Source organism: Athene noctua, chromosome 3 (assembly GCF_965140245.1).
Source record: "Athene noctua chromosome 3, bAthNoc1.hap1.1, whole genome shotgun sequence".
Lineage (NCBI taxonomy): Eukaryota > Metazoa > Chordata > Aves > Strigiformes > Strigidae > Athene > Athene noctua.
The window spans coordinates 20,201,513-20,225,097 of record NC_134039.1 but is presented as its reverse complement, the minus strand read 5'-3'; the positions used below and the strand labels follow the sequence as shown (position 1 = coordinate 20,225,097).

General features: G+C 38.3%; 1 protein-coding gene across 4 annotated transcripts in view; it reads right to left on the bottom strand.

Moving 5' to 3' along the window:
• Positions 1 to 23,585, bottom strand: part of PTPRO (protein tyrosine phosphatase receptor type O) — a 157,113-nt gene that overhangs the window by 45,733 nt on the left and 87,795 nt on the right. Inside the window, exons 2-9 of one of the 4 annotated variants that reach the window (XM_074902207.1) lie at positions 22,430 to 22,508; positions 20,725 to 20,998; positions 11,994 to 12,152; positions 9,854 to 10,006; positions 7,738 to 8,184; positions 6,584 to 6,745; positions 3,769 to 3,968; positions 1,228 to 1,348 (exon numbers count right to left, since the gene is read on the bottom strand). In XM_074902207.1, coding sequence (XP_074758308.1) covers positions 1,228 to 1,348; positions 3,769 to 3,968; positions 6,584 to 6,745; positions 7,738 to 8,184; positions 9,854 to 10,006; positions 11,994 to 12,152; positions 20,725 to 20,998; positions 22,430 to 22,456 — 1,543 coding nt within the window. In that variant the 5' untranslated portion in view covers positions 22,457 to 22,508. Of the gene's footprint in view, positions 1 to 1,227; positions 1,349 to 3,768; positions 3,969 to 6,583; positions 6,746 to 7,737; positions 8,185 to 9,853; positions 10,007 to 11,993; positions 12,153 to 20,724; positions 20,999 to 22,429; positions 22,509 to 23,585 lie in introns of those variants that run through there. The other 3 variants (XM_074902205.1, XM_074902208.1, XM_074902206.1) reach the window with 3 other exon arrangements.

Below are 23,585 nucleotides of genomic sequence, written 5' to 3'. Positions count from 1 at the left end.
CCTTTACTGAAAGGAACATTTTCAAATTTTTATTCAGACCCTATTTATGAAAATATATAAGGAGATTGCCTAAAATGAAATGATCTCACCATGTTCACTAGTCGACATATTTGCTTTCATTTTAGAATTCGATTCTTAACAGGTTAACTCTGGGTTTTTCTGTTTCATTTCCTTCCCTGCATCACAGAGAGGAATCAGAATGAAAAATACTGAAGATCTCTCGCTTTCAGCCACCTGCTCTCCCACAAGACAGATTATTTGTCAGAAGGAGAAGCTGGGTGACTCAGGTTAAATATTTCTCTGCAAATGTAACTCTATACATTGAATCTCTTTCTCTCTACCCTTTCTCTTCTTAATAAATTTTTTTAAAGTGGTAACTTTAACAAAATAAACTATATTGAAACTGAAAGATACTTAATTCTATCCTAAGTGACTCTTTATTTAGGAGCCTGGTGGAATACTGAATTGCAGACATGGGGGCAGCACCTCTACCTGTTGACCATAAAACCATATTCTTGAAAATGTTGCTCTCAGTCTCAGAGAATTCCCCTATCTTCAAATCTCAAAGCTGAGAACATCAAGATCCACCATTAAGCTCAAGAAAATCAAGGCGTACACAACTGAAGTTGGTCATATAGTACTGTAGGAGATAAGTCAGCTCTCCTGACTCTCAGCACTGTGGCCTTCAAGACTGGGCCATATTACATCCTTCATAAAGCACATCGGCAACAAATATCATAACAGTAGTCCCACACACTTCATGAGGCAGTGGGAATAAAACACCTCTAGAAAGTGCCCACATCTCTCCATGCACCACGGACCTTCTGCAGCTCAGGTTGGCTACACCTAAGTGAGATGACTCCCACCCTAAAAGACATAGACCATGAGCACTGTTAGAGACAAACATATATTCCAGTGTCCAAGGTGAAGTGAAGACACTTCTTTCCACAGGGCACTCTGTGTGCGAATCCTGGCCATAACTGCCCTCCAGTTAGATTTGGTAATAACATTTAGATGTGAAATACCTGTCTTCCACTGAAGGAGTATTTTCCCTACCTCAGTAAAGGGCTAGACAATGCAAGAAAAGTATTCTCAATAAGTGTTCATTACCTTTGAAGTAATAACATTTGTACTCCTTCATGGGCTCCAGGTCTTAATGAATACACTACACATTTAAAAACAAAACAAAACAAAGCAAACATTTCAAACAGTAGATGCAGTAGTTACCAATGGAAAATGTAACAGGATCAGAAGGTGGTCCAACCAACGGTCCTTTCCGTAAGTAAATGACAACTTGGTACTGGGCACCAGGAACAAGATTTTCAATGAGGCTGCTGCTTGAATTCACCTAATGGGGGGGGAATACATCAGATATGAGGTATTTACTTGGTTAATTAAAAGAATATTGAGACTGTACTTGAACTACTCCAGTTACAAAAGGTATGATTCTGAACACGCTGGCATCAGCAGCTAAAACTCCATTCATTAAGCCCAAAATGGCAAAACTGTGAAAGTAGTCAAGACTGACTTGACAAATGATCTGACTCAGAGTCGCACTTGCTTTGTTGAGTAAGGTCAGGTGTCACACTGTAGACCCACTCTCTCCTACTGCCAAAGTTTATTGAAATATTCAGACTACATTATTCATATTCAGGTCATATTAATCAGGCTGGAGTATTTAGAGTATCTGTTTTCAATAAAAGCCTGAGGTTTTTCATTGGTCATCTGATTCATCTGCAGCTATGTGAGCTAAAGGCAGAGTTATAAGGAAAGCTGTCTTCTGAATGCAAGTGTTAAGTAACTGCATGCTGCAATCAGAGAGGAATTACTCTCTCTCACCTCCTTTGCACAGCACTACAAAACCTGACTAAGGGACCTTGTGGTTTTTCCTTTCAGTTTGAAACATCACTATCCAAATTTCTGCTGTGGTGCACCAGGTTTCAGTCAGAGCTGGAGGCAGAATGCCCGATCAAGTGATTCCTGGTCTGTTACATTATCAGAAGTCTTATCTCCTGAAAAGCCAGCTAACAGCAAGTGCACAGAGCAGCTTTGAGGAAAGGAATTCATGCACCCATTCCTAGAACTGCAGGCTAATATTTCCTACTGATATTTTCTTTGCAACCTTTCCAAAGTCTGTGTCATAGCCACTTTTGCACTGGTGGTTTATTGTGATGCATGTGAATGTATCAGTGCTGGCAGAGATTTAGCGAGCAAGGGAATTTGTCTTTAATGCTGCTCTAGAAAGCTAAATCACTTTTAAGTCATGTGTAATGGTAGGAATGGATAGAATTCTGCACTGAATTTTGCCCTTTTCAGCTTGTCAAAGATAATTCAAACCAACAGCCATTAATATTTCCAGGTATAATAAACTGATAAAATTTGGTTAGAGATGGTATGAATATTTGTATGACAGAAACAAATAACTTATGTAGATCTTTCTATCTACTTGCAGTAAACACATGTTTACTTTTATAGATACCTTGCTTATTTGCAGATTAGCTTTAGGTACTTGGTTTTGAGTTTGCAGATTAATTTTTTAGTATTTAATCATATATGTATATACTTGTGATCTGTGGTTTATAATCCCATACTGTATTGTTTTGCGTCCTGATTAAATGACTGCATTTTTAATAAATGGAAGGAAAATAACTCAATGAGATTACAAGCTGATTCTCAAAAACAGTTCTCAAATGGTCATGGAAAGACACTTTCAAAAATTTAAGCTCATGGCCATTCTTGGACTAAAACTCAAAACATGTTGACAAAGATTCATTTTAAAAGACATTTTTAAAGGATGCAGACTCTGTATGTATTATTTAATTAATTTGCAAGGCTAATCACAAAGTTGAAGGAGATGAAGATTTACTAGGAGTGTTAGCAGCCTCTTTCCATTCACATGGGTAAGATGAGGCTGTAATGGGGCAGCACTGCAGCCCTTTTCAGACTCCCCCATCACACACATTTAGGGAGCCAGAGGTTGTGGCACTGCTCAGAAAATGGCCTTATCAGCATCCAGTAAGGTAACTAATATGTGGGCCAAAACCTCTTTCTAACTGAAGCCACATGCCACTGATCCATCATAGCCACAGGACCTGATGTGGGGTTGCACTCAGTAATGGGTTTCAAGTAACAGAAAACTGCCATATTTGGGGGTTCAGGATTCTTGATCACTATAAACATATCCCATGCGGCAGCCCTAAAGAAATGTTGTTCATCCAAATCACAGGTGGTCTGAATTACTACTCACTTCCCTGTGCTGACATCTTTTTTTATGGATGAAAAGGAAAGCTGACTTCTGATCACCTCTAAACTTCCAGAAACTTTATAGAATCAGGTTCTGTATTCGTATGCAGGATATTTAAGAAAGAATTTATGCTAGATTGATTATAATTATGCATGTGAGCACTTTGCTTAATACAAATGCATTACAGCGTATGCCTAAGTGTTGTATTTTGCCTACTGCCACAAAAATGTCTCAAAGGGTACAACATAACTCACAAGCTTGAACAAAAGATTGGCCACAGTCAGTCCAACAGAAATAAAATTTTAACACTATTAGGGTTTACTTCACACTTTCATTCCTGAATGCTGTGCTCTCCCCTCTACTCCACATCAGCCATATCCTTTTACATTGCAGAAGGGAGCACCTACTGCTGTGCTCTGCAGCCCTGAGCCTGATAGGTCCCCTGGGCATGACACCACCAAACTGCAGGATGATTAGCAATTTTCTAAAAAGTATTTGAAAAGGCTCCAGCTTCTGCCCCTTACCTCAGTGCAGTAGTGTTTTTCAAGCCTCTGACTCTCCTTTTGCTTCTGACAGGTCAGGGAGACCACAGACACGATGGTGCTGTTGCTGCCGCTCTCTTGTGATGCTGTCCAGGATGTCAGGGCAGTAGTAGAGCTCAGTACCGTCACAGTCACGTGCTGGGGCTTTTCAGTGAGCTCTTCTATCCATTCACCTGTGGGGCCTGGGATATGTCCCAAAAGCACATGTGAGCAAGCCACTCTACGCATTTGAGTCACATATGTTAAACCATCCTTCTTTCATGGGATTATTTACTACTAGTGAAAGAGGCTGGACTGACAGTTGTTCATCTCCACAGCCCTCAGGCAGAGAAGATGGCAGCCCTGGGGAAACAGCCCATGGCTGGTGCTTTTTCACCTGTAGCAGCAGATAACAAGAGAAATGTTCAAAAATTCACATTGCAGTATTCTCTATTGCTCAACAGAGACCACCCAGCAATATCAGATTTGCTCCAAGGGAATGTTTAAACGTAGTGATATCCAATAATTTACAGATCATTGACAAATATTAAAGGATAAGCACATAAATTTTTTCACCTATCCACATACCCTCCAAGTGTACTACAGCCTTGAAGCAGGAAAACTGAGTTCACAGAGGTTAGCACAGTGAAGAATCTCATTCTCCACTGGACTTTTTGAAGCAATTGGTAGAGAATACAGGTTTAAATGTAGATAAAATAACAATTTGGGAAATAACTTCAGCTAGACTTGGTCAAAATTTCAGATTTCATTAAAATTGTCAGCTTTTCTTTTCTCTTTTAAGTGATGCTTTTGACAGCTCTCTCCTTGACATTTCTTCCTCCACACAGTTCTAAAGGTACTTATTGAGAAAATAAAACAAATGCCAGAGTAAGAATTTGGTTTAAGATCAGCCTATAAGATTTGACAATCCATACTGCTATCTGGGTGCAACAAATTGTTGTGTAATACAAGTCAGTAATTTGACAGGATGATACACTGACTGAGTGCAACAAGGATAAGACTCACACCTACTCAGGTGAAAAGAGGAATTTGATCATGAGATTAGCCTCTGAAGCCAAGTGGGTGTATGTGTAGCTCTCACTATTCAGAAACTGTTTCAGCACCAGTATTAAGGGAACTGAGCTACCTCATGTCACAGCCCCTCATGTTGTAGTCCCCATACAAAAAGCCTACTTGATCAGATTCCTAAAGAGGAACGGAAAAGCAATTTCACCTTAAGAGTACTTGTGCACATCTCAGATTTGGCATACTACCAATAATACATATAAAATCTATCTAAAATACTAAGGATCTTGCGTTTTACAGAATAAATAAGACAACTGCCAAGAATCCTCATCTGGTTCTAAAAGCCTGCAAAACTAACAGACAAATGCCCAAACCCCAAATGTTTTCATGTTACATGTAAAATAAATATATTGGTTACATTCCTATAACTTCTGAATACTTTATGCCCAAAGAGATTCAAGTTCATCCTTAATCTAGCAATCCATACACCTATACTATGGATTTTCTTATTTCTCTCAGGTCTCTGTCCCCAGTTAGCAGGCTTCATGGAGGACACTGTATTGCATATTGCTTAATGGAAATGTCACACCTTGTAAAATGAAATAACATTTGGTAGCAATAGCAATGCTACATAACGTATTTGATATACTTATATACCTATATACACTTTTATGCTTTCCATATAATAAAGTTGCCGAATAACTATTCCTAAAGAAAACCAGATGACAGTGAAATTCTATTTGTTTTCCAAGTAATGTTTCTTTCAGCCATGAAGTTGTTAAAAACATAGGAGCGATAGTGGAATTCAGTTACATGCATTCAAGTATTATGATGAATTTAAAGATAAATAGTTAGCATTTGTAAATGTTATGAGCTACTAAAGACACAATTTTTATTAGTAATTACTTAAGCATTTGAGTACATTTCCTTTTATGATAGTATGAATATTTCTGCTACTGTATCTTGTTGCAGCATTCATGATTTGGGGGTGACACTATCCTCACACATATAAAATTGTCTAGTGCTGCAAGTGTTCCCCTGTATGGGCATTTAGTAGATTATATTTATTTCCTTTTGTAGAAAAAGTTACAAAGGTGACCACAGCTACCAGAAGGATAATTATCTGAATTCACCAACACCTGTCTCGCTTCCTGATCTAATTGTCAGTCACGATATTAGTTTACGCAGTAGTGTATTATTACTTTGTCTTTTACTAAATCTTCAGTTAAGAAACCCTGGGATTCTACAGGGAAATAATAAATTACTTTTTCTCCTCTGAATTTAGCAGGCTGAACTACTTTATCTACTGTAATTTGCCCCATGTTCTCAAAAAGACCATGTAATTTCAGAGTTCAGTGTTTAATTGTGCAATTCACACACTCTCAGTCTGAGATGCCCTTCATCCCTAACCCAGTTCATACAGCCTGCAGGACTAAGGAAGTATTTTCAAGAATCTCTATAACCACTGATTTAATTCTCAGAATTAAATCCTCTTTTTGAAAGATCCAAGAGGGGAACCTGTTTCACTTTTGAACACTGAGCAATGACTCCATCAAATACATCATCTGCTGTCAGTTCTTAGTTCTGCCAAGAAAGCACGATGAAGACCCATCCAGGCAGGATATAATATATAACATCTTTGCACTACATTTCCTTCTCTGGCACAGGGAATTACAGAAGATCAGACTCTTCTGATCCTGCAGCAGATGCCACAGCTGCCACAGTGGTGAAAGTCTGTACATTAAAGTCATATGGGTCTGGGAGAAAAAGACAGATTTGTTGAGATACTTACTGATGTAAAAGCTAAGTGTTTTTGCTGATTGACTTCCCCGAACTTCACAAGAACCAGAGGAGCTAAATGTTGTTACAGACAACTTATATTTTCCTGGTTCTTTCAGTTCAGCAACAAATTTGTGAGTGTCCTCACTCACTGTCAAAAATTCCGTTGAGTTCTCTAAATCGGGAGGAAAAAACATTGTGTATTAATTGAAATTTGAAAGATTCCAGACACTGAGAAAATTATTTATATCAGACATGCTAATACTGTTTCTGCTGTGGAATTGAAAGGTATCCAAAAGGACTGGATTTATGTGCCATCAGCACAAGAGTAATTAATGACCAAGGCTGCACTATAGGTGTAGAGGAAAAATAAACCCAGGCCAAATTTTCATTCTATAGAAGGGGTGATAAAATAGGGTTGCCATGACTGTGCAAGAAAATAACAGCACAGCATGGAAGAAAAGGAGCTTCCAATTTTCTATTGCATACTTATTCGGGAAAAAAAAAAAAAAAAAAAAAAAAGAATTTGCCCTCAGTATGGGAAGGCTTATGAAAACTGCTCAGGAAATAAGTCAGGAAAAAAAATTCATTTGGATAAAATAGATTTTAAAACAGAAAATCTTTAAGAAACACGGCAATTTTATTGTAGCTCCAGCACTTGCAAAGTCTCCCCATTCTGCACCATAGCCTCCTTGTGGCCTAAGGAATATGTTTGGTAGCTGTCATCTGAGACAACTGTTAATCTGAATCTAGACTATCTCTTCAGTATGCCCCTTCCCGTCGAGGTTCCCCCCGAGAACCTTTCTCAGTGGCAGACAAAACAACATGGTATAATGTACCTTCTTTGTCTCAAAATTCTATCAGCTAATTTCTCCTTTTTCCAATACCAGAATGGATTTATGATAACCTCAGTGTAAACAGTGCAGCAATATGTATGACAGTATAAATCTTGCTTAACAAAAGTGAATTGCAAACTGCAATTTACACCTCCTCCCTTACTTTTATGACACCCAGCCAGAACTAGAGGCTATTCAATGCAAAACTTCTCAAGAAATACAGGAGATCTAATAAAGTCCCCTGAAGCACAATGCTAGGTTTGTAGAGGAGGCAACCCACCAATGGAATTATAGAAAAGAGGTATGAAAAGGGTATAAGGTTCTATTTTACCTTCCCTTTCAATATTGATATGGAAACCATCAAATGCAGTAGGTGGCTTTGGTGGTAACCAGGTCAACACCATTTGCACAGGAAGGAAGGAAGGGGGCTCTGGCATAAGTTTTCCAGATGTATTGACATCACTGGCCTCGAAATCACGGGAAACTGCATTGACAAACTCCTCTTCACCCTCTGATGACTCAGCTTCATTAGACCACCAGTACGGCTGCGATGTGGTTTCATACTCAGTGCTGTTATAGCGGTAGTCCAGCCAGGCTGCAGATGTGTTCACTACTGGAATTTCAGAGGGATTGTCAGAAAAATGACTGAGTTTTTCTTTCCTTATGATTTCTTGTGGTCCCATGAATGATTCTTCTGCAAAATTTCCACTGTGCTCTTCCCAGTTGTTTCTGTTGATTGGTACAATCTGAACAGAAATGTTTCGAGGTGGGTAAGGAACTAAAAGAAAAGCAAGGGTTAGCCTTTTAATAACTATGTTCTGTGCACCTTTATGATGTCCTAATTCCACAGAGAAATATTGTTTGCATAAAAACAGTGCATCTAGGGATATCTAAAATAACTTGTTCTTATTAAGATTCTACCTTCTCTTAAATATACTTATAGCAGAAATTATTCTAGTGGGATCAAGATGAATGTAAATTCACAGAAGAATCGTGATTAAAGAATACCAGGAAGAAAAGTAGATGTGAAGTCACAGTAAATCAGACTGCAGTGCTCTTACAGCAGAAAGGCTACTCAAGTGTAAATTTCTAAGAGTCAATCTTCATTTATTTCAGTGTGTCTTCCAAAAAGATCTTGATTCTAAAAAAAATACTTCTGTAGAAATTAATTGAAAAGATGCAAAACTAATATATGGCATAGCTCATATTTAAAACGTATGGCCTTTGTGTTGCTGTAGGGCTTTTCATATGCTTTTAGCAACCACCTTTTCATAAGCATTAAACATCAGTTTAAATTTTAATATTTGTGAAAGCTTGATCTTAAGATTTGGGTCTACAGAAGACAAGATTCTGACATGCAAAAAAGTTACTTCAACTTATGCCAGGAGGTGAACACACAGCATTTTGTCTGCCTCACTGTAATTGCTTGTCTGTCTGCCCTTACACATGTAAGGGTAAGGGAGGGTAAGGGCAGAGAGACACAGCTAAGTCTGAGCAGCCTCTGCAAACAGTTTTGACTGGCATGTTTTAAGCTGGCACTTTACAACACCCTAATTTGTTCACCTCCCTTGTCCCAGCCATGGCCACTAATACAAAGCCAAACACTACAATCTCGTTGCAGTTTTTGCAAAGAATGAGAGATGGGAGGGCAGCGGGGAAGAAAAATGTGACCCTATTCATTGCATTCTTATGGTTCAATATTTCAGTAACTATATTTAGGATCCTCAGGACAGAACTCAGCTAGCATCAGTTGGCTTTCTCTGTCCAAGGCAATGGACCGACATCGGTGTATTCATCTGAAGGTTTGGCCTTTTGATTTTACTACTGGCTCATTTCACTTGGGATCCTGGAAAACGTCTGTGGTCCAACAGACCAACAGAAGAGTTTTAGGTGCTGTCCCAGGACCAAATTAAGTTAGTTCTGGACGCTGAACAAATGCAATTTTTAGCCTTCGCAACATTGCTGTCTTGGAAATTAGAACTTCATGCTTCAGGGCATAAACTGGCTGCCAAGTGGGGCAACTATGACATTCTTCTCTGTGATAGAAGACTGCACAATGGGGAAGGTCTTCTCCAACAGTTTAGCTATGATTCACTGCTCAAGGAGACAGACCAATACAGATAGATCAATAGTATGCTCAGTGTGGCTATTCCTGTGGCTTAAAAATCAATTCCTAGCACAAGGCCTAGGATCTCTCATGTGAAGCAGAATGTATTTTCTAAAAAGCAAGCTTTATAACAGAAACACTCATGCAAATTTCCCTTTGTACTGTACTGTACACATAACCCTATATACTAGCCGCAGAATCCTCCTCCATGCTCCTGGCCAGGAGCGGCTGCCAGGACTGCACCGACACAAACTCTCTGTGGCAACAATCCCCTCCCCATGGCAGAAAAGAAAGCAACCATATAGACTTGGAGCAACTGGTATGCAATAGTTTTCCTCACCTGTTCTGTGCTGTTTGGGCTCATGCTGGACTCCGCTGTATTCCACTAGTGTGCTTTTGTTGAAGGTTGCTTCTGATACCAACTGAAATGTGATGTTACTGTAGCATATACCTGGTAGCCAGTGATTGAAAACTGTTTTACCTTTAAAGAAATCTGCAGAAGGTTTAAAAAGAAAAGAAGAAAGGAAAAAAATAGGAAAATGCATTAAATGTTCACTTTCTGATAATGCAATGGCACATGCTGAACTGACAAGTGTTTCAGATGTTTAAACATTGCTCACCCCGGTCTCGGACATGAAATTCTAATAACTCAGTTTGACAACATTTTTCCTGGCTGTCAAAGCCACTTTGCTACCAAAACAAAAACAAACAAAAAATCCCAGCACAAGAAACATGAACTACTTTTCACAGAAAAGAGAACTAAATCTAGCAACCTGTTCCACATGACACTGAGTATCTCAAAGAGCATCTGATAGTTTCTGCAGACTTTTAACTGCTACAAGCAAAAGTCTCCGTGGTCTTTTGCTGACTGAGGCATAACGTTTGGGATGGATGCTCAAAGGGCCATCCACCATGCAACTGAGTGTAGGCTGAAGTACTGAGAGCTGAGCTCACATCCACCATCAGTACACATGCAGGCTGAAGAGAAGTTGCTTAGGGCTATTTGGCTACATGAAGGAGTGTGCAAATTGATTAGTGAATCTCTTAATTCAAGTTGACTTTTTTATTTATCAGCAGCTGCAGCATTTACAGCCCCTGGAACCACATACTAGCTAGAGAAGACAAAAATTACTGCTGGTATCCCTTTTGTTCCCTGGAAAGAGGTCACCTATATTTTGTGTTATGATCCAGAATAACCCTTCCTAACTTCTAGCACTTCATAGCATTGAAGATGTGATTTCTAGCCCACTCTGTATTGAAGCAAAGAGACTCGAAAATTTTCTGACCTCCTCCTGGAGGTGCCTATCTCCCCCTGCTGACTTTAGAGAGACCTTACAGTGACCAGACTTCTTTGAGAGACTTAGTTCAGTGTTTAAAATTCGATCCAGCACATACTGGATTGCTCAAAGGTCTTTTATTGACGCTATGCAATGTTAAACCATTGGGGTTTCAGGGCCCACAGGGTATGCAGGTGTCTTTCTCACGTCTTAGGATGCTTTCCATAGGACAGTCTCATTTATATCTCTGAGACAGATGCTATTCTTAAGCTAGACTGTAGAGCAAAACGGAGTTGTTATAAACAAATAAAAAACAAAGCCAAATTTGCTTTTGTTAGATTGCTTATATGGTTAGATTGGTTGTTTAAATTGTTTAGACTGACTGTCTAGATTTTAGATCCGTTGCCCTTGATTAGATTATTTTAAGAAAATAGAAATTTATAATATGCAGCAGGGTTTATTAGCTAAGGGACAATACTGAATGCTACAGTAATATACAGTACTATACAGCATAGTACTGTTGGCACTGTGTCATGTATGGTAATACAGAACTACCACGTTTAAATCCTGCTCCAGGAGATCAGGTATATTGAATGGGTTTCCCAGTTGTGGTGCGTCCCAGAGCTCCTGCATCAGCTATTCACCAAAGTGGAAATCTTGGCCACAGGGAAGAGACTGAGAATTTTTTTAATGCTTTAAACTGACACAGAATGTCATCCAAGGATTTCAACAAGCATACCTAGAAAGCAAAAAATTTAACTCCGTCCTTCCTACTATTTTGCAGTTTCTTTCTTTTTTCCTTTTGTTTTGATTGTATAGCAGCAGGGAAGATTAAAAAAAAATGGTGGAAAGTTTTTTGGATTTTAGTGTACATGCTTATTTGGAAGGACCACAAATTGGGGATCCCTTCCCAGGTTGATTTCAGAACTGATTAAAAAAATCCGGACCACCTAGTCTTCCTTTAAAATCCAAAAGAAAGGAAGCATCACTAGAACTAGGATGAGAAGCAGATTTAAATCCAAAGTGAACCACCAGATCAATCCAAAGACCCATCCCTTACTTCATAATATAAAAGTTATTATGTAAACAGACACATTATGAGAAATATAAATCATTATAACCAACACATGTCAAAACCACACCTAATACCACTCCTTAAGAGATTTCCAGCAGAGTTAGCATTAAATTTTTTGGAATAGTTACCTTTGTACAGCATTGTTCGGTAATCTTTTCCTTCCCAATAGCTTATATTTACCCTGGTAAAAACATTGTACTTCTCTGGGTACTGAATTTCAAACAACACTCCTGTTTCTGGAGATGGTTTGTAATCATAGATAGAAACACTGCTCACAGGAAGGGGTTCTAAAGAATATACAAATAAAAGGAAAAAAAGGAAGAAAGGGGAAGATTAATAGGCAAATCGAGTTCTTCACACATATACACCACCAATGAAAGAAATGGTTTTGATAGGTATGGCACAGGCACTCTTCAATCTACCAGATGATATTTGGGGCTTCACAGAGGTCTGGAGCAAAGCTACTTGGGATGTTGTCACAGCCAATATTTTTGTGTTCCCCCACAGAACAATTTATATTGACACACCTCTAACAGAAAAATTTCCTTATTTGCCATAAAAAGTAAGGTTGAAATAGCAGTTATTTAAGTGCTCACAGTCATCACCCCAGAAAGAATTTTGTCTTTAATGCTTGCCAATCATGTAAAAGTGTCCAGACAAAAACAACAAAGCACTTGAAATTGCTCATAACTTTGGCATAAATGCGTACTTTAAAGATTAGCTGAGAAGCTTATCAGTGTAACAGCCAAAGGAAGCTATTTGAATTAAGATTTTCTATTTTGATATGTATTAATTACTTTATTTTATGGGTGATTACACAGTTGCACTCATACCACATCGGAGAGGTTCGTTGTCTGCAACGTATTTATCCACACCAAACTTCTACAAAATATAGCAGTACCATTACCATTATTTTACTGATGAAGAACTGAGGTACAAAGAAGTAAAGTGGTTTACTGGAGAGCATAAGGGAAGCCTGTGCACGGAAAGGAGGTAAATGAGGAACTGCCAATCTCTGAACTCAGAGCCAGGTGGGCTACTAAAAGTAAGAAAAATATCCTGTGTCCTGTGATGTGACATCTAGATCAGTGTAGCTCCATCAACTAAGGAAAGCTGTGTCAATTAGCTGCAGGTAGGAGCCTGGATTGTTTCTAACAGTAAGAGAATCACATATTTATTCTCCTTTCCTTACAAAAAAAAAAGAAATTTACAAAAAAAAATTACCCTTTTGCTTGATACTCTCCTCAGCAATAAAAAAATTATAGCAACCCAACTGTACACTGGTTAAGAGGGCCAAGCAGATATTCAAAATAAGGTTACAGCATTAGTTTAAATTTGTTACACTAACATATTTTAACAGAGGTGGTTAATGCACAGCACCCTCAGTAATTATGCCTACATCCCTATGAGCATTATTGTGTTGATTTAGTTCATGCACAATGTAGGGAACAGATTGAAAAATACAGGCTGTTGATTTGCATGGCCTTAGAGGACACATCTGAGTTCAAAGTTCTGCTGCAATAGGCCCTGGAGAAAATGTGATAAAATTTTTCCCCAGAGCATACAGTCACAACGGGAAAGAGAAAGAGTAGATGAAAGGGAAGACCAGTGTCAGTTTCAAAAGTGGAATTATCCCACAGAAAGAGGAATAGGTTAATCAAATATGGAAAAGCAAGACTGTAGCGGAAGCAAAATTTAAATCCCAATTACTGGCGCAGTATTTTCACCACAGTTCTAAGTTCCCAGATGTGATGAGAAGTGGAGAATTAAAACCAACTAAGAACAAAAGCCACAGATGCAAACAAAATCTTTCCCCAAGTCTTAAGAAGAAGTCGTGTAATTTTTAACTTTGTCAGAGCATGGGTATGCAATGATGGGGGATTATTAAACTACTTCGCATGGCAAAGATTCTCCATTAGTTTCAGGCAAATATCAGTATATTTGTACATTAACCACTTGCAAATAGAAAATCCCAAACTCACAGATACCAACAGACACTTCAGTGACAGGATGATCTGTGAAAATTTTGCTGACAATTGGTGATAGCCAGAAACAAATAGGAGTAAAGCAGAACACAGGAAACAAAGCCTACCCTTTTCTTTCTGCTGAGGCTTTTCCCATTGCTTATTCTGAAATAAATAGTTGATCTGACTATTCACATGACCAGAGGGTTCATATCACAGCTCACACAGCACAAAATAGTAGTTTAAATGTCAGTAACAATCTCTAAATAGCACAACGCTTATATGCAGTCATCTTTCATGTTAGCGGGTGTGCCCTGGGCTTTCTTCTGCTATCTCATTCACATCTGAGTAACATCCTTATTTTTGAGAGAATTACTGCAACTTTCTTATGTCAGTGATTAAATCACCCCATTTATTCCTTCCTACAACAAATCAAATAAAGGATGGAAGTTATATTCATTTTTAATTCAAATGGGTTTTTTTTCCTCCTGATGCTTTGATTTAATTAGCCAATAATTGAATTAAGTGGCAATCACCACAGACTCTCTTTCTTATTGTTATCTTCTGCTGACTATTCTCTCCTTGCTCGTGGCTGATGTTAGCAGAGTAGCACGAGGGATATAATGCAATTTAAAGATTCTTCCATTATCTTACTTCCTTCGGCACCAAATCTTCATATCAAAAGCTATTTGCACACTGTGAAATTAAAAGGACACTCAGCAGATAAAAATCATGTTCTGTTTTTCACTTACTAACTGCTCCTAGGGTTATTAAACTTAAAGAATATATAAAATGTCACTCTTCACTAACTATATTTATAATTCACTGAATAAACAGTCTGGTCTTTTTAATTTTACAATTTTCTGGTTTTAGGATCCAGCTTTTTACAGATTTCAGTGGTTCTCAAGAAACAGCCTACATAAAGTATAATATAATACTTCAGAAAACTCAGAGCTTTATAAATGCTCTGCACTACAGTGATGTCTGAAGTCATATTGCAGAAGGGCCTTAGGGGATTTCAGTGTCCCTCTAATAGCATGTTTAAGGCACTTCTTCATGTACAATCTCTTTACTTTTAGACTTGCAGGTTATATTAAACACACATAGACAAGCTTGCAGGATCAACAGGATCAAGACCTAAATTTGCCTCTTTTGTTTAGTGTCTCAGATTCTGCTGCTCCTATAGCAACTGCTTTCCCATTATAACTGTTTATGGCAAACTTGACTTCTGTGTTTCTCCTGGACTCTCCAGAATTTTGCATTTAGCACATAATTTGCATTATAGAAACATCAAGATAGAATGATAAATGCAGCTAAGCTTTTCCTCAAATGCTCTGGAAAATTCTGGATGCTAAATCCTCAATTAATACATTCAATTTGTGCCAGACACATTCATATTTGCAATTCGGGGGGGGGGGGGGGGGGGAAGTACCTCAAAAATAAGTACCATATTCCAGTCCAAATCAATTTGATAATTTGATTTTAATATTTATAGATCATGTCACTCTACAGATTGAATTAATGATTGATTACTGTGGTAGGTTAGATGTAATATTACACATGGGTGGTTGAAACGGGACTGAGATCAACTCTCTTGATTGTCACACTCAAACCCAAATTAATCATGATTTACCCTCATATCGTAAATTTTATAAAAAAGAAAGCCCATTAACAGAGTGACCTAACTCCCATGGGTAATTCCCTTTATTCACATGAAGAAGTTGTGCATTTTGCCATTTTCTCCCCAGGATGACACTATTTACATTTCTGTATAGTTACTGGGAGTAAGTCATAACCAGGGTAAAGCTTCCATTATACTATACACTTTAAGGATTGTCTTATCGCTTGCTAAAAAGCAACCATTTTTGAGATTAAAAAACTGCTATTTAATATGTTAGGAACATAATGTTCAAGTTTATGATAAGTAATAGAGATACCATGTGCTATCGCTCATAAAAGGGAAATGTAAGTGAAAGTAGTATCTGAGCAATGATGGTATATACTGCAATTTCTAGATGCTCACATAAGATGACAAATAAAAAGATGACAAACTAAAAAGTAATGTTGTCACAGGAACAAAGGCGGATCTGTTGTTCTTAAACAGAATTAGGCCAGTACTTCAGATCAACCTTCCAATGGAAATTATGGCAGGAATTCAGATGGTTGCAGTTCATTGCATTTCTTTGATAGAGGGTTTTTTTCACCTTAAAAAGGAGATAACATGATTTGTTTGCTGGTGAAAGCTGAACATTAATGGACCTAGATGTTGTTCTGAGTTATGTTTCAAAATTAGGGCTGCCATGGATAACCAACCTTTTTAAAAATGTGCCATGTCATCCTTTAAGAAAGAAAAACACAAAGGACTTAATTTCTACATTTCATTAGGAAAAAAATTCTGAAGCTCCTACTTCAACAGCTCTGATCCATTAACAAGACAGAGGAAAGGATTTGTCCTGCTGAATCACTTCCTGCAGTATCTGGCACAATGACAACTGAGCATTAACTAGGTCTAATGCCAATTACTTTCTGAGAGCTGAAGAGATCAGAGTCTCAGGCAGCAGGACCGTTGGTCTCTTGAGGAGAATATTTTTTGTAGAAGAGACAGAGGCAGAAGTCTCCCTAAAGGGAATATATTTTACAGTGATTTATGTAAGGAATCATCAACTTTTGAAACAATGAGACACTTACCACTCAAAACTCCTAATGATAAGCTAAAATAAAAGTGAGGCAGAGCTTCTCTTAATTACCCTCAGAGATCCTTAGATCCTGATTTCTCCAATTCCCAGCAGAGATACATTTTTCGTACAGCACACAATAGCTTTGAAATGTACTGCTTTCCCCATTCCTTCAAATGTACAAACATTGTTTCCTTCACAACAAAAAGAAAAATTGACAGTGAATTTGAAAGGAAAAGCTATATGGGTATGAATCACCCTGGGAAGAGTAAGACAAGGGTTAAAGCTGGGAAAAAGGAGGATGAGTGAGAATTTCAGTCACTAATTTTACATCTGTCCTCTTTATTTCTCACATCAACTGCTTTAAAACCAATTAGTAATAAGGTGGAACTTTCTTTCAAATATTGCAAAACACTAAATTAAGTAAGTAAATTCTGGAGTTACTTCACTCCTGCTGAAAATAAAAAACTCTAACAGCAGAAGAAATAGGCTTGAAATGATTATGTTAAATACTGGAACTACTTCTAACCCCATCCAGCCTGAAATCAGGAAGGAAGGTAATTTTGATAGGCGCAACACAACCGCACTCACAGGAATCTAGCCAGGACAGCAAGGTTCGTACACCTATTCTTGTGAAAACCATCACAGAGACCTTTTAATAATAAGTGATCAGCGTTTCACTTTTTCTCCTTTAGTAAAGTTCTGAGCCTGATTTGTTGAACACAGCTTTGCCACGGAATCAGAAGTAGTAGTGCTATTTTATGTTCAAATTCTATTGTACATTTTTCCTATCAAAGAGTTGAATGTGCCCTGTTCACTTTGTCCTTCTAACATCTCAGTTCAGGAAGCAATGCAAGGATGTGGGCTGTGCTCAAGTTGACAAAACCCTTGGGCTCCGAGAAGAAATATTCCAACAAAGAGCTCATACTTTGCATTACAACAATCTGGACTACAGAACCTAGTAGTAGCGGACTCTATAGTTTGTGGTGTTTTGATTAACATGAGAAAGCCCTAAAATTATTCCAGTCAGAGACAACCAGAAAGTAAACTGCTTAGTCTTGTAGACAAGGCCCAAATTAACAATAGAAGCCTAGAACAGAGATGGTAGCATACATAAATGTATATATGTATGTTTATATAACGTTATGATATTTTATATGTTTATATGTGCAAATTTATGCTCACATATTTATATGTATTTATATTTACACATAATCATATATGCATATATACAATGTATAAAATATACATTTAAATCATCTTTCTCTTGAGGATTTTTTTTTTCTGGACAGAAACCTTTGACAGGTAAAACAAAAGTCTTCTCTGACTTAAACTGAATGACGTTTCAACTCGTGAATAGACATACCTTTTTCTTACCAATATGCTGAGAAGCAGCATATCACTGAGGGATGTGAACAGGAGAAAGGAAATGTCATCAAGATATACCATCAGAAAGCAGAGACCTTTCAGGACTCTCATTGAATTCCTAAGTAGTCAATCTCTTTGAAGGACCTTGCTCTCATTTTAACATGCACAATCTGGATACGCACTGCTCTGTGTGAAACTCAGATCTCCAGCATATGGCCAAGCTGAAAGACTGAATCTCCCTGCACAGACTTCTTTGCAGATCCCAGAAAACTATGGTGAAATATAAAAGTACAGTTTTGGGAATAACCACATTGGCAACACTGGCTATCCTGCTTGATTTATCTCATGGCAGCCTAATGAATGGGGCCAATCTGCTGCTGGTAAAGCTCTCTTGATACCAATGAAATTAGAACAGGAATTAATGTGCTCCTGGAAGCTAGTTGCAATGTCCCATTTTTTCATGTGTAAGATATAGATGGAATAAATTAGATAGATATATGTCTTTGCACAGTTAAAATAAACTAAGGATGTTAAACAGGCTGAGAGAGCAAATGGAATGAATAAAAATATTAATCTATCCTTAATTATGTCTGCCCCAAAAAATCAAGTTAATTAATAGTCAGAAAACTATATAAAACAGGCAGTGAACAACACCAATAAAAGGAAAAATAAAAAAAGAACATGAAAACCAACTATCACCTCATGCAGTTTTGCAGGAGATGCCAGTTGGTCGCTAGATGAGTTCTCTTCTCAAGAGCACTTAAGATCTCTTCTCAGAAGCACTGTACTGAAATATACCTTAAAAGGCCCAGCCTGCCACACTGTCTTTTCATTCCTAATTTATTTTCATTGCTGTAACCTTGTGCTCCAAAGGATGAGCTATGTTAGCTGAGGCTGTTAAGTGAGAGCTAGCACTTATCAGTCTGCCTGACAGAAAATACTAAGCAGCAGACTGGGCCCTTTCCCTTGTGAAGCTCACAGTTTACAGCATACTTTCAATGCGCAGTACAGCATCTTTCAATGATGCCTGCAGGAATGTCCTTTCTTTTTCATGAACCTGGTTGTCTTTCTGTTGAGACAAAACAAGTGAAACTCACTGTTCCCTTTTTGTTAAATGAGTTCCTCAGGCAGCGCTGGCCGACTGCCAGAATCACTGGCCCTTCCAAGGTCTGGGTGAGCAGCAGAAGCCACAACAGGAAACCCTGAGACACTGCCAGCGCACCCATGTAAAACAGGTGGTGAAAAGGGGTGGGCTCCTTTCCATTAGCAAGGACACCATCAAGCCTTGGACTTTTTTGGGAACACCTTGTGGAAACACCCTGAGCCAGAAATTGGAAATCTGGAGCTGGCTTTGATAGGCTGGGCAACACTGGCTCCTTTATTCTTTCAGAGACCCCTGGCACAGGAGTGCGTGCTTCATCTGCCATCCTGGATCACACCTTCCCCTGCTACCGGTGACCCTCGTGCACTCTGGAAATGAAACAGCAATGAGCTCTGATGCACAACTGCAAGTGCAACATTCAAAACCCACTGGAAATGCACAGTGAGGCATTTTTTTCAGTTGTGTATGACACCTGATGTTTCCATTATTTTCTTTTAAGAAAACAATCAAAACATAAAACAGGAAATGGGATTGCAATTACTGCTTTGTCTGCAAGGTTAAAACAGTCAAAGAAATTAAATTCAGGCTGCCTATGAACCCTTAAATTGTCCACTACATGCACATCTTCTTTCTCCTATACCTTATGAAAGACTTGCATTACCCAACAACATGATATTTTTCCCATGGGACCCTTCATGGTTGTCCTCATCAGGGCACAACTTGAGCACACAAGGGAGGGCTGATAGACGATGCAAAATCTGGTTACTCCCAAGTTTCAAGCATCTTATTTGGTAACGTATGAGGATACTGCTATATACTTTGAATATTATTACTGTGGATGGCATTTCTTCATTGACACAATAATATAACTATACAAAATCATAACCATTCCTCATCTGCAAGCTAAAACTGTCCACAGATTCCAAGGTGCCATTTATTTAAAAAACCTGGAAATTGGTTTTGCTCCATCTAAGTACTTTTTTGGTCTGTTTTTCTTGAATCTGTCTTCTAGATGAAGAAATCATTTTGTATTCTACAAATTGTTTTCAGGTTGGCACATGGAAACATTTCTGGAGGAACACCAGAGCCAGAAATATAGCAGCGATCACAGAAATCTGTGGTGCTTTGCATGATGACAGAGCAAACAAAATCACATCTCTCCTCCAAGATCAATGCACCTGGAGGTAGAAAGAGACAGCCTACTACAAATACGGTGTCCATCACAAAAACCTTCAGCTATGCTAGCAGAAACACATGGTTTGGGTGACTGCTATGTGCTTTCCAAGTTTAGTACTACTTCAATATATTAGCAGTCAAAGAACATTGTTATAGCATTTAAAACAGAATATACCTCACCATGTAACAGAAGTGCTTACACTGAAATGTCAGTCAACACTTTTTATGCCTTTTACTAGATTTTTGGAACTCCTGATTCAAAGGGTTTAGGATGAACCTCTGGAAAGGAGGTTCATCCATTACACTTATGTTAAACCTCTCCAATCAGTGTTCAGGAAGAGTCAGCTGGGTGAAACCCACAGCTGTCCCTCTCTTCTTGCCCAGACCTTGTGAATTTTCACTCATAAGCCTTCTCAACACATCTTCCCTACTGTTTCACACAGGGATTCATCCTACACACAAGGAGGATCTATTGAAAAGAACCCCACCCAACCTTCTCCACAAGAACTTCTGAGGGAGAAAACACCACACACAAAGAGAAGAAATGGAAGAAAAAGAGTAAGGTGTTACTTACTGGTTAACACAGTGATTGATCTTGCTGACTTGGAAACCATATTTGAGTTCACTACCAACAGAGTTACTATGTAATACAGGCCATGGTATTTGGCATTAAAAACCACAGGGGCAGGTAAAGTGCTATTGAATTCTTCAAACTGGAAAAAGTAGTTCTTGGATTCTCCAGCTATCTTCACAACATATACAGAGGATGAGCTCACCACATCAGATGCTTCCAGGGAGACAATGATACAATTGTCTTCTCGAACAGTAACTTGGAAAGGTTCTGCATTCTGTAAGACAAGAATAAAGACTTTGCTGAAGCAAAATCTATTATCTCACTTTTACCTATTTCCCTTGATATTCATAGGATACTCATGTTATATTTGCAATAAAGTTACATTTCATATTCTGCAAGAGTTAACATCAAACTGTAGCAATTATTTCAGAATGGAATTCACAGTCAGCCAAAGTCCACAGGCATCTGATTATCAGGCCAGTCTCTCTGCAGCAGAGGCTGGTTCCCGCCGTGTGCTTTCTGACGCTCTGGCTACTCCATCCCTCACATCCCCGAGGAACAAAGCCTCCACCATTCTTTCCTGACGGCAGGTGGAGTAGAGCGGAAGAAGGATGAGATTAAAAAAAGGGATCAGGGGCAAGAGGATTTCCAATAAAGCCACAAACCATAAATCATTTAAATCCCCCAAAAAAGATGATTAAATCAGGACTCCTTTATCTTGCAGAAATAGAATCATATATTCTTCAATGTAATATATTCTGAAAGCCTGCAACTGAGGAATAATTTTTGGCACCAAGTAAACTTTTCCAAATATGCCCATTCCAACAAGTACCAGGTGATAAGCTGCTCTCAGCACTATGTCCACGGTTTCGTTGGCACTTTTCATTTCCATAGCTACACGATTTCATTTGCAATATTTCTTTTATTAGTTGTAGAGAGAAAGGAGCAATTTAACCTCATATATCATGAGCACGTTAAGTCATTGCCAGCTGAAAACACTTTCCTTTTTATTAACCGCAAACCAGCTGTCAGCAAGAAGCACTTGTTCTCTACAGGAATTTCAAAGCAGATTCATGGTAATGAGAAGGAAAAGTTCAAGCTTACATTAAGAGTTGCATCTTTGTATATTAGGCCACACTGCTGCTTAGAATTTTTTTACCCCCGGTGAAAACTGCAATATCTAATATTTTCAATTCCCAACTCCACAGTATCTTTTTCTTCTTCATATTTCACAGGCTGAGAGCTCTATTTGGAGGTCAGGATGGGCAACCACAGCTTGTTTGCAATTTACTCAGTAAAGTTGTTCCTGTACCAAAGAGCTAGACACCTCCTTCAGAGATCAATTCTAGCAGCTTGGCTACCTCCTGTCTTAGTGTAGTTTTGTTTAGTGGGGATTCTTCCGTGAGAATAATCATTTTTGGATTTACACTTCAGGAGCCAGGCTCACTATTTGGAATTCACATATATGGTGTTGCCAATACCTGGCATTCAAAAAACCCCAAAAAACACCCAAGAACAAAGAATTGATTCTAGGACTGTAAGATTTAAAATAACAGTAGTTTACTATATAGTAGTTTAATATATACATACTTTACATATATTTATGCTTTTATCATTGGGCTTTGAGATTTCACAGTGCACCTAAGGTCATACCACCCTATAGGCAAAACTATAGGCTTGAGAAGACATAAGCAAACCTACTCACCTGGCCCAACACGAAACAATGTAACATGAGTATAGTAAATCCAGCCCAAATAGGATAACCAGCCTAGACAGCTTCAAGTCTGAGATTAAAAACAGAAGCAAAGCAACTTCAGCTGCTGATTGAGGTCTCCTTTGATTAGTCTTTTTAAAAAAATTACTTTTAAATTACTAAAATTATATAAGCCAATGTTATCAATGAATGAATACTTCAGTGTGGAAGTCTAGGTAATTTTTCACAGATGGCAGAGAGATTGTTCCAAAAGGTTTACAATATAAGACTAAAATTATGCAAAAGCTTCCATGTGTTTTCCTTAGCCTGAGCTGAATGCAACAGGCTTATCCCTGAGTAGGTCAAAATACCACATTTCAAGTGGCATTTTGCCCTAAATCATGATCCAGCATCTGGATCCACACAGATTCAAACCTTCAGCTGAGGATTATGCTTGGATCTGGTCAAAACCAAGTAGAGGTTCTCTTATCCTTCTTCCTCCCTTCTCCCCACACTAAGAAAATGTGGAATGATTCCTCCTGCAGATCTCCTGATGTGGGAAGACAGGAGAAGGTAGGCACCCACAGACTGACATTCCAGAAGCACGTGCACTACTGCATCACATAAAGCACGGTTGTCTTCCAAGACCAAAAAATGAAAGACAGACCTGATTTAGAAAGGTTATTTCTACATATTGAGTTTAAAGTGCATGTATAATCCCATAGAACTCACTGGGTTTTGACCTTCCATAGGTCATTTGAATGCAATTAGAGGAAAGAGAATGGTGTTATCTCTAAAATTACTCTAGCCTTCCCTCAGCTTTGCTGATGAATTCCATGGTACTAACAGAGTGTGCCTACCTTGCTATGGAGAGACAGACAAAAGAGTCCAACAAATTTATACGTGCCAACAAACAATTCAAAGCAAGTTCCTTGTGTTTGGTGGTATTATAAATCATTTGTGATGTTAATCAAGTACAGCTGGAAATTAAGCATATAATTGCAGAGTTACAGACATTCCTAGGATATAATTAGATGCTTTCAGATACTGTTCATATGGGGTGTGATTTTATTCTTTGATTTTTCAGTGGGCATTGTATTAACCATGTTGAAGACTGTACTTTCATTTTTCCCCTCACAATGTTTTCTTGAATTCACAGCAAGTACCA